At 36.0% G+C, this 12,224-nt stretch overlaps 1 protein-coding gene across 2 annotated transcripts in view; it reads left to right on the forward strand.

The window, feature by feature from the left end:
- ABCA5 (ATP binding cassette subfamily A member 5) overlaps positions 1-12,224 on the forward strand; it is a 136,497-nt gene that overhangs the window by 101,373 nt on the left and 22,900 nt on the right. For both annotated transcript variants that reach the window (XM_044002517.1, XM_044002518.1), the window contains exons 25-29: positions 1,566-1,679; positions 1,937-2,074; positions 2,819-2,893; positions 6,839-6,930; positions 7,056-7,182. In XM_044002517.1, the coding sequence (XP_043858452.1) occupies positions 1,566-1,679; positions 1,937-2,074; positions 2,819-2,893; positions 6,839-6,930; positions 7,056-7,182 (546 nt within the window). The remainder of the gene's footprint in view (positions 1-1,565; positions 1,680-1,936; positions 2,075-2,818; positions 2,894-6,838; positions 6,931-7,055; positions 7,183-12,224) is intronic.

Below are 12,224 nucleotides of genomic sequence, written 5' to 3' on the forward strand. Positions count from 1 at the left end.
TCCTAAAGTCCCAAGAGGTTAAGTGACTGCTGGCACATAGTTAGTCTGTGTCAGATGTGAGATTTGAACCTAGGTCTCCCTGGCTCCAAGACTGGCTTTCTACTCTGCCATGCTGCCTCTCTGTTGAGAGCTAATGTATATAAAATTATTTTCAAACCTTCAGTGGCTATATGAGAGGCAGCATGGTATAGTGTACAGAGGCCTAAGAGTCTGGAAGACCAGCATTCAAGTCCTAGGCTTACTTATGGGCTGTGGGACTCTGGGAAAGTCATTTAATCTTTTGAGTCCTATGCAATTTGAAGGCCATAAGTGTAGAGTAATTGCTAACCTGTGTTGGGAGAATAGGTTTCCTCACTGGGATCATGAAGTCATAGGTCCTGCCCAAAACATAACGGCTCTACAAATGTCAACTGCATGAAATTTTTTGTGGTGGGAGTAAGAATAATATATCAAGTAGAGCAACAGGGTATAGTTGTCCAACTTTCAGATGTGTGAGAAAGGACTTATGAAAGGAAAGATTAAAGTCAAACTGTAACTAATAGTTTTGCCAAAGCTAGAGTTTGGGGTCGGGGGGAGGTTGGGAGATACAAGTAATGTACTTCAAACTCCTGAGCAAATAAAATTCCAGGCTTTTGTTACTAAAGATGAATTTGATACCAACAGTTAATGTACTGATAAGCAAATAGTATTATATTATGGAGGAGGAAATGAAGGTAGTATTAAATTCAGGTGACTTCTTCAGTATCACTGACTTGCATTTGAAGCCTCATTTTCTTTTGGAGGTTACCTGTGACTATTTTGTTTCTTACTGACTTTGTATTTTGTTTGTTGCTAACTTTGATTAATAGTGCATTTGATATAGGAGAAAGCACATTGTTTTGGGTTACAAATCATGACTCAGCTACTTGCCATCTGGACCTCAGTTTCCTCAACCTCTTACCTGCTTTCCACTTGTAGATCCTCTAGTTCTATGTTAAGAAGATAAGTTCACTTACCTCTGAGTTATCTGAGTTTAATAAAATGTATTAGTCATGAGGATAAGAGAAAATACATTTGAATATGGCTATGGAATATATTTTCATTTGAATATAGGTTTTAGGAAGTCATAATTCTCCAAAACAGTAATGAGTTTACACAGCAAAGACCAGCCTCCAAATCCCTGCTATCTGTGATGAAAATCTCAGACAACTGCAAAGCACTAATCTAGCATAAACATAAAATTATTGGTTTAAGATTTTCCCTCAGGTGGAAGTGATGGTCTTTTAGTTTAGGATTCCTATTGAGAAGCTACAGACTTCATAGGGGTAGAGGAAACATAGACTAATGATAGTGATCAGGAGAGAACTTGATAACCTAGTTCTCTCCATAATTACATTAAAAACCTAGATATGTAATAGATAAAGAGAAAGATGACTAGTTCCATCTTAAATTATGAAGAGTTTGTGCTATTCTTATTTCTTGGGGAGTCAAGCAACCTAGTATACTGTAGGATTCTCTATTGCATATAAATTTTTCTGACTACTGATATTTTTTACATAAAACATATTCCTCTGTTTTTCCTGCAGGTTTTTTGCCTTATTGGTTATGTACCATCTGTTATTCTTTTTACCTATGTTGCATCTTTCACCTTCAGAAAAGTTTTAAATACTAAAGAGTTTTGGTCATTTATCTACTCAGTGGTAAGTTGTATTTTATTTTGCTTTACAAAAGTCTTTTAATACTCAGTTTTCTCATGTTTCTAGTCCTAAAAGTCATTTAATGCACTTAAATCTTCATAAGAATAAAATATGTGCTGTGGTAGCATCCCTTTTTGAGTAATTTGTCCTGTCTGTTTGTCAGCACTATCAGCAATTTTATTAAAAGGGGGAAGAGAGTATAGTTAATTGAGTTAGTTAAAATGTCTAAGGATATTTCTATTTATTTTCTCATTTTTTAGGCAGCCTTGGTTTCCATTGCAGTCACTGAAATAACCTTCTTTATGAGATACCACACAGTGACAGCTGTCCTTCATTATACCCTCTGCATAATCAATCCAATCTACCCACTTTTAGGGTGCCTGATCAGTTTTATAAAGGTAAGTTTATTATCTATCAGTCTATATAAATTTAATGAAAACCTGAAAAATCTTAGAATTTGATTCTTCTTTAATGAATATTGGGGCAACTTTCTCTTCTTTGGCTAGACATTAGTAATAGAGCCAGTTAAAAACTGATGAGATGTTTACAAGCTCCCCTTCAGAATGGAAGTTCTTTCATGAGAAGGAGCATGTTTTTCATGTTCTGTCATGCTTACCACATTGTAGGTAAGTAAATATGTTGTGAGGAGGAAATAACATCATTTTAAAGATTTTTTTAAAATATGAAGTCAGGACAAAATATTAGAATATCCATAATTGGGGTGGGAGGAAATAAAGAATAAGGGAGGTTTAGGAAAGAGTGAAATATATTAGTTCTTCCAAAGAAAGAGTACCTAAAAAGATTCGGGTGCACTTGATTAGAAAAAAAAATTATAATGGGTTCTGTCTTAGCAGGACCAGTGATTAACTACATACTAATCACTTAGTAGTTCTGTCTCTAATTAGTATCTTCCCTGTCTTTAATTGACAAAAATGTTTTGGAAAGTATTACATGAATTTAGATCACTCCAAAAAGAAGACTTGGCTGAACTACAATGAGAAATCGTGTACTTGTATAAATAAAATAATAAGAGCTGTTAGTGCTAGGAAAGGAATGTTAATTATCAAAAGAAGTATATAGTTTTAATCACAATTTGATTTTTTCCTGTGAAATATGTTTAATGATTTAATTTTTCATGTTAGATTTCATGGAAGAATGTACAAAAAAATGAAAGCAATTATAATCCATGGGACAGGCTTTTAATAGCTGTTTTATCGGTAAGAATCCATTCACTTCTTCATAGTTATACATTATTTTGGGCACACTTTTGACTTATAGCCATGTCTTTTTTTCTGTTTAGAATTTTATTTTACAAATTACATGTAAAAACAAATTTTGACATCAGTTTTTTAAAACTTTGTGTTCCAACTTCTCGTCTTCCTTCCCTCCCCAAATCTCACCCCCAAGAACTTAAGCAATTCAATATAAGTTATATATGTGTAGTTATGCAAAACGTCTCTACATTAGACAGGTTATGAGAGAAAACAGACAAAAACAAAACTTCAGATTAAGGAACTATCAAAAAAATTTTGCTTCAATCTGTTTTCAGATACTGTCAGTTCTTTCTCTGTAGATGGATTGCAATTTTCATAAGTCCTTCAGAGTTATATTGGATCATTGCATTGCTGAAAATAACCATGTCCTTCATAGCAGATCATCTTCCACTATTGTTGTTATTTTGTATACAGTACATTTCACTCTTCAGTTCATGTAGGTCTTTCCAGGTTTTTATCCTGTTCATCATAACTTTTATATGGTACCTTAAACTTGACAAAGAATTTTCTTCCCAATAGCCCAGCAAAGTTTTGCCATTTTAATCAATCATCATAACTGTTTCCCTCCATCCTATTCCCTTTCAATTATATTTACTATATTTTCTATCTTCTTTTACCCTATTCCTCCTCAAAAGTGTTTTGCTTCTGACTGCCCCCCTCCCCTCTCTGCCCTCCCTTCTTCCACCCTTCCCTCCTTATCCTATTCCCCTCCTACATTCCTGTAGGGTTAGAAAGATTACTCCACCCAATTGGGCATGTAGGTTATTCCCTCCTTGAGCCTACTCTGATGAGATTAAGGTCTTTGAGCTAATTCTGATGTGTATAGGGCTCCTTCACTTCCCCACACCTCCCCCATCTCTCCCTTTACTCCATACTCCCTTTCCTGTTTTGTTCATGTGCGATTACACCCCCTTCTGCCACTCCCCTATCCCCTCCCACAGTGTATTCTTCTCCCCCATCAATTTTACCCCAAAGATGTCATCATGGTATAGTTAGGTGACACAATGGACGGAGCATCTGCCCTGGACCCAGGAATACCCAAACCTAAATTCGGCCTCAAACACAAGACACTCATTAACCCCGGCCCCCTTCCCCCCCACTCCCCCCCCCAAAAACCCAGAACCAAAAACCAGAAACAAAAAAAATAAATGCTTTACAGATATCATCCCTTCCTAATCAATTCTCACCTGTGCCCTCTGTCTAGATTTATTCCTATGATTCGCCCTAATACTCAGAAAGCTCTTATGATTTAGACATATCATCTTCCCATGTAGGAATGTAAACAGTTTAATCCTTGAACATCTCTCATGATTTCTTTTTCATGTTCATCTTTTTATGCTTCTCTAGGGTCTTGCATTTGAAAGTCAAATTTTCTATTCAGTTTAGGTCTTTTCATCACAAATGCCTGAATGTCTTCTTTTTTCCTTTGAAGTCCCATTTTTTCCCCTGAAATATTATACAAAGTTTTGCTGGGTGGGTGATTTTTGATTGTAAACCCAATTCCTTTGCCCTCTGGAATATCATATTCCATGCCCTCTGGACCTTTAATATAGAAGCTGCTAGCTCCTGTGCTTATCCTTACCACAGTATTTCAATTGCTTCTTTCTGGTTGCTTGCAATATTTTCTCCCTAACCTGGGAGCTCTGGAATTTGGCTACAATATTCCTGGAAGTTTTCATTTTGGGATCTCTTTCAGGAGGTGATCAGTGGATTCTTTCAATTTCCATTTTACCTTCTGCTTCTAGAATATCAGGGCAATTTTCCCTGAGAATTTTTTGGAAGATAATGTCTAAGATCTTATTTTGATTATGGTTTTCAGGTAGTCCAGTAATTGTCAAATTTTCTCTCCTGGATCTGTTTTTCAGGTCAGCAGTTTTTCCAAGAAGATATTTCACATTGCCCTCTTTTTTTATTCATTTGGATTTGCTTTATTGTGTCTCATAAAGTCACTGGCTTCCATTTGTTCAATCCTAATTCTTAGGCAATTATTTTTCTTCAGAGAGCTTTTCCATTGGCTTTTCAAGCTGTTGACTTTTTTCTCATGTCTTTTCTGCATCACCCTCATTTCTCTTTCTATTTTTTCCTTGCCTCTCTGACTTTATCTTCAGAGTCCTTTTTGAGTGCCTCTGTGGCCTGAGACCAATTTGTATTTTTCTTGGAAGCTTTAGCTGTAGGGCCCTGATGTTGCTATGCTCTTTGGAGGGTGCACCTCAATCTTCCTTGTCACTAAAGAAGCTTTCTATGGTTCACAACTTTCTCTGCCTGCTCATCCTACCTATCTTTCACATGACTTTTAACTCCTTAGTGTGGGGTCCTGCTTCCAGGATATACTGTCCCAAGCTTCAGGAGGTCCCAGGTGTTATGATTTAATGAGGGGCTGTTGCTTCACTTGCCTGGCACTTTCTCTGGTCTGTAGATAACCCCAGGCCAGCTTGCTAATCAACCAGGCAGCAAAATTTAGTATGCTGTGGTTGCTAGCTCCCAAGAGCCTGCACCCCTCCCCCACCTGGGCTGCTACCACTCAAGGTTTCTTCTTGGTTCCCTACTGGGGTAGGACATCCAAATCCCACCTTAGCTCCTGCATACACCCCTGTAGACTCCCCCTGGCCAGCTGTTCAGCTCTCTCACCAGACCTTGCGTGAGCTTAGTTCCAGAAGACACCAGCACTGCAGCTGATTAGGAGTCTTGGGGGTAATTTTTCTGGTGCAGCCTGCCTGGGGATGTATCTGTGTCTGCACGATTGGGGACTGGACTCCACTCCCAGCCTGACTTCCCCTTATGCCAAACTTCCAAGGTGTCTTTGGATGGAAAATAATCTCATCAGTCTTTTTGTGGGTTCTGCTGCTCCAGGAGTTGTTTTCAGACTGTGTTTGGAATTTTTTTTTTTTGAGTAATTGTGTGAGGAAGTCTGAGCATTTACTGCCTTTCCTCTGTCATCTATAGCCATGTCTTTTAAAGTATTATTGACTTCCTTCACTCCCAAATCAATTAGTGTCTATTCATAGTTGATATATTGATAGACTACTTCGAAGTAGCTGCTTACCAAACTGAGGTTAAGCTTGCATGGTGATACTTTAATTTGCCACATATATTTCATTAATCAAAAGCTTTTTTGTCAAATTTCTGGTCTCAAAAAAATCCAAGAATGTACTTAATCCTGAGAAAAATGATTTTGGATCTTGATACCGTTTACTTATTCACCATGTGGTCATTTTTAAGCAATGCTATCATTAATGCCTTTTGACCAAAACCTCTGATTACATATGGGCTAAAAGAAGACTTAGCCTGTTTCATTTTATTTTAGTTTTAGTTTGTTTTATTTCCATTATATTGAATTATTTATATTCATAAATATTATATGCACAATTATTTGTATATAGAAAATATCTTTTTCTCATGAAATTTACAACATGTAATACTTCACATTTTGTCAGGAAAATTAATTCTCAGGAATTCTGAGGAGTACTTCACTCCATGTTGTAAATTTTTTAGTTCATTTTGAGTTAATATTACTTCAGTTTTTTTTAATCATATGAGAATCCCAAAGTGTTGTGTAAATAGTTCTTTGACTTGAGAAGGAACCAGGCTGGGGCAACTAGGTGGCACAATGGATAGAGCACCAGCCTTGGATTCAGGAGGTCCTGAGTTCAAATCTGGCCTCAGATACTTAACACTAATTAGCTGTGTGACCCTGGGCAAGTCACTTAACACCAATTGCCTCACAAAAAAAAAAAGAAGAAGGAACCAGGCTTATTTGCATTTTATTTCATAGTACATGAAAATGCTAAACAATTTAACAGTATTTTTTAATGTAATATGTATTTTATCAGATGATATATATGTAAATAGACTATAATGAAATTCTTAGAATTTGTTTGTTTGTTTTAGCCTTATTTTCAATGTGTGCTGTGGATTTTCTTATTACAATATTTTGAGAAGAAATATGGAGGAAGATCAGTAAGAAAAGATCCATTTTTCAGGTCAGTTCAAGTTTAAAGAATGAACTAATTATTAGATGGAAATTACTGGTACTTAATTTCAGCGTGTGAATTTCCTAATATATTAATGACTTGAAATTTCACATTGTTCCTTTATATAAATGTAGAATCTTTTCAACCAAACTCAAAAATAGGAAGTTTCTGGAAGTGCCAAGCAGTGAAGATGAAGATGATGATGTTAAAGCTGAAAGGCTAAAAGTTAAAGAGATGATGACTTGCCAGTGCTGTGAAGAGGTAATCTTTTCCTTCTAAGTTATACTGATTAGAAAAATGCTCATTTCCCAGGACATTAAAAATAATCCATATTGGGTTTGTAGTGAGAATAATAATTAACAAACATTTATTAAGCACTTATTAGCTGCCAAGTACCATATAATGCACTGGGGATTAAACACAAACATACATACACACATACACACATACACACCACCACCACCTGTCCTGCCTTCGTGGTGCTAAGGATATTCTATTGGTTGTGTTGGGAAGGGAAGAGATTTGGGGAAAGTAACCAACATATACAATAAAAATTTTTTTTCATTATCTAAACACACATAGATTGGACAGTGGGGGCACTATGCTCTAGTTGGAAATTAAGCAATGTGTTGCATTAGAAAGACACCCACTAGGGGGCAGCTAGATGGCGCAGTGGTTAAAGCGCTGGCCCTGGATTCAGGAGTACCTGAGTTCAAATCCAGCCTCAGACACTTAACACTTACTAGCTGTGTGATCCTGGGCAAGTCACTTAACCCCCATTGCCCCGCAAAAAAAAAAGAAAAAGAAAAAAAGAAAAAAAAAAAGAAAGACACCCACTGGGGGCAGCAAGGTGGCACAGTGGATAAAGCACTGGCCCTGGATTCAGGAGGACCTGAGTTCAAATCCAGCCTCAAACACTTGACACTAGCTGTGTGACCCTGGGCAAGTCACTTAACCCCCATTGTGCTGCAAAAACAAAAAACAAAAAACAAAAACAGTGGATGTTAGACACCCACAATTCAGGTCCTGGTTTGTTTACTTATATACATGCTTTGTGACTCAGGCAAGTAACTTAACTCTCTGAGCCTTAATTTCCTCATCTGTAAAGTGGGTCTGCTAGTGCTTATACTGCTTAACTCAAAGGATTATTAGGAAGTATTTTGTAAACCACAAAGCACTAAAAATATGAGCTATTTTAATTATAATGATAAAAACAGCCGTTTGTGGTGGGAAAACTTTTTAGATAAATAATAGTTGAATAATATATATATTTTTTTTAATATCTTTTTTTTTCTTTTTTTGCGGGGCAGTGGGGGTTAAGTGACTTGCCCCGGGTCACACAGCTAGTGTCAAATGTCTGAGGCCAGATTTGAACTCAGGTACTCCTGAATCCAGGGCCGGTGCTTTATCCACTGTGCTATCTAGCCACCCCCTGAATAATATATTTTTATGGATTGACCACGAGGGAAGTATAAGACCAGAAAACCTTGTTTTTAGAAACAGGGCCCACTAAACCATATATAGAATCTTTGAATACTACATAGTGATTTAGAAAACTGATTGAAGGATGAGCAGGGATGAGCCAGAAAACCACATTATCTATGTTTTATTGTATTTTTATTTTGTCAGGTATTTCCAGTTATATTTTAATCTGATTTATGCTATTTTGGGGAGTGCTATGGACCCTTGGACCATGTGTTTGACATCTCTAATGTATAGTACATGAAACTTTTTTTTTTTGGGTGAGGCAATTGGGGTTAAGTGACTTGCCCAGGGTCACACAGCTAGTAAGTGTTAAGTTCTGAGGCTGGATTTGAACTCAGGTCCTCCTGAATCCAGGGCCAGTGCTTTATCCACTGCGCCATCTAGCTGCCCGTACATGAAACATTTTGAAGAAAATTTGGGCATTCCACAATACAAAGGAGTTAACAGTGGTTCCTGCGATCATTTTTTTTTTCAATGAATTGCAGTTTCACAACTTAGATATGCCCTGTTAAGTGGACTTGCAGTTTATATCCTCTAGTTTCAGCTAAGGTGATCCTTACAAAGTACACAAATGGCTTTTAAAAAGTCCTACAAAGAAACCATGGGTTGAAGATAATGTTAATACTGCAAGTATACATAAACAATAACAAAAAATGGAAAAATTGGCATTTCTTTTACCTGTAGTAGGAAGCTCTTTATCAGCCAGAGGTAGGAGTTATAAAGTAAAAGTGAAATTCTGATCAAATCTAACAAGTAATTGGCCCAAAAAGTTCAAAATTATCAAAATTATTTGAAATACAGATTTATATACACTGTTATTAGCCCCCCCAAAAAAAATCTCATCCTTAGTAGGTTGTGAATAGATAGCTTGGCCTGGAATTAGAAGGACTTGAATTCAAATATAACTCCAGACAACTTACTCTGTGACCCATGACAAATCACTTCTCCTCTACCTATTTAAGATTCTTCAACTATAAAATGAGGATAATAATAGCATCCAGTTCCCAGGGTTATTGTGAAGATCAAGTGAGAGAATATATTTAAAGTGCTTAGCATGGTGTCTGACATAGTAGGGGCTTAATAAATGTTTGTATCCTTCTCTCTCTTTCTACTTTCTCTTCCCCTCTAAAGCAATAGTTTGCCTTGAGATACTGAGAAGGACTAGACCTTTGATTTTGTTGATAAAAGGGAATTTCTGGGTTAGGTAACTCCCCTTTTCAGTGTGTCATCACTTTTTCTGCAACTTACATACTTAGATAGTGACCTAGAGCACTGAGAAGTTAGTGACTTACCAGGATTGTATAGTCAGCATGTGTAAGAGGTGGGATTTGAACTCAGTTCTTCCTGGCTCCCAAGCCAAGCTCTTCTTCCACTATGCTGTTTTTTTGAGATTAGAATGTAATAATAAGGGGCAGATAGGTGGTGCAGTGATTAAAGCACCAGCCCTAGATTCTGGAGGACCTGAGTTCAAATCCAGCATCAGACACTTGACACTTACTAGCTGTGTGACCCTGGGCAAGTCACTTAACCCTCATTGCCCCCCCCAAAGGACCTAATAATATCATTATTAATATCAGGCAATGATTATATTAATAATTAACATTGTAATATTAGTTAATATTATGTTAAATAAATATTGTTACTAATAATTACCATCATGGTAAGCAAAACATTTAAAAAACTAATCCCCCCTCCCCCGAAAACTGTGTCTCATCTCTTAAAACTCTCATATATGCATGTTAGAAATTTAAATGTAATTCCCTATAAACTTTTGTATAATGCATTTGTTTATAAGAACTGGTTGATCTTTGGAAAGATGGATATTTGTTAGTCAAATTTCAACAAAAAAATATTTGTTTGGTGGATATAATTGGTAAATTAGGATCATGATTTAGTAAGTGCTGTCAGTGATATATTTCTTCCACTTGGAAGCATTCAGAGGACCTCTTGTCAAATACCACCTCTCTTACTTTGGGCAGGTCCTAAGTGACCTTAGGTAAGCCATTTAAACTCATTGGTCCTAAGTTTCTAAAAAATTAGAAGACTGGATTACAATTTCTGATCCAAATCTATGATCCTTTGAAGCAGACCTTTGGATAGTCATATCACAAAATGTTAAAGCAATATTCATTTACATTATACTTATTAAAATGTTTTAAAATATTAATAGAAGATATATTTTATATCATTTTAGAGATAGCAAAAGTGTTTTTACTATTTTAAAATGATTATTTTATAAATTTTTAGTTATATTAAAATTGATATTTTATTATGTTTTATAGGGTGTTTAAAAATTAGCATAGTAGCACATGTATATAAAAGCTAAAATAATAGCTAGCATTTATATATCACTTGAAAGTTTGCAAAGCACTTGACAAATATTAGGTTTTTTTATCCTTACAACCCTAGGAGATAGGTGCTATTAATATTCCCATTTTACAAATGAGGAAACTGAAGCAGACACAGGTTAAATAACTTGTCCAGGTTGGCACAGCTGACAAGTGTCTTCCTGATTCAAGAAGTCAAGTCTAGACCGAGTGCTAGTATGCTCAATTTTTTTTTTTTTACTGATACAGTTTTTAATAAAAAAAAAATTGACACCATTGTGCTAAATAATGATGTTTCTTGATAGACATATAGTACTCATCCACTGAATCCACCTTGAGCCAAAACAAGAGGCAGAGACAGTCAGGAACTATCAGTGAGATCAAGATCTTCTTTGCTCTAATAAGTGACCAGAATGCCCCCACTCTTTTGTTCTTTATTTGAGAGAGAACAAGACTTCTAATTACCTCCTGGAGATACCTCTTTAACTCCACAGCCAGTAACACTAAATCCTGAATTTGAGAACTCCACCCTTTAAGTAAAGAGTGACTACCAGCAGCATACTCACAAGACAGACCTCCTTCAAATCTGTCAACTCCTCTCTGTGCTTTACCCTGTATAGCAAATAAACCGTAAACATGAATATTTTCATTAAATGCCAGCATCTTATCCTAAAAATATGGTCATATATCTAACTACTGATAGGCAGTGATTTCCTACTGCCTTTTGCTAATAGTACTCTAAATTTCAAGTCATCAGACAATGTATTGTCAACTATTGTAGGCCAATTATAAGAAATAACTTCATCCTTTAGACTAGGTTATGTAAAATAGGTCCTGAAATAGAAGTACTACTAAAATTTGAACAGGGGAAAGTTAAAAAAAAACAATGCAATTATAAAAATTATAATGAAACACAGCAAAAACAGTTCTGATGCCTCATGATTTGGAAAGGAAATGGTTGTACTTAAAACAAAAATTTTGAAAATCCTTTTTTGAGTTTTACAATATTAATCCAGCTAACAGAATTGTATGAAAATAATAATAAACAATATTATGTTTTTTAAACTAGCATTTACTATAACCATCATGAGTTAATGCATTCTCTTATCATCATCATCATCACAGAAGGTAACATTTATATAATTCTTTAAGGTTTACAAAGCACTTTACATATATAAGAAAAAATTTCAGGATCTATACTCAACAGTATGTGTGATGGCTGTTGCCATGGTAAAAACATAGGAGGAAAGGTGAAACTGTCAACAAATATAAGCAGAGGCATCAAACACCACCACTATGGAAGCTACTAAGAGAGCTTTTGAAAACCTGCTGAAAAGAGTTAGAAAAGTATATCAATATCCAGTTGTTGTCCATTTTAAGAAACTTGAACCCCATATCTCCCTGCCACCAATGGGGCAGGTAAGCCAACCTAACAACCAGCCAGGCATCCTGAATGAGCAGTGGAGGATAGCATTTACCAGCTGAGTTAAA

This window comes from Dromiciops gliroides, chromosome 4 (assembly GCF_019393635.1).
Source record: "Dromiciops gliroides isolate mDroGli1 chromosome 4, mDroGli1.pri, whole genome shotgun sequence".
In the NCBI taxonomy this organism is placed as follows: Eukaryota; Metazoa; Chordata; class Mammalia; order Microbiotheria; family Microbiotheriidae; genus Dromiciops; species Dromiciops gliroides.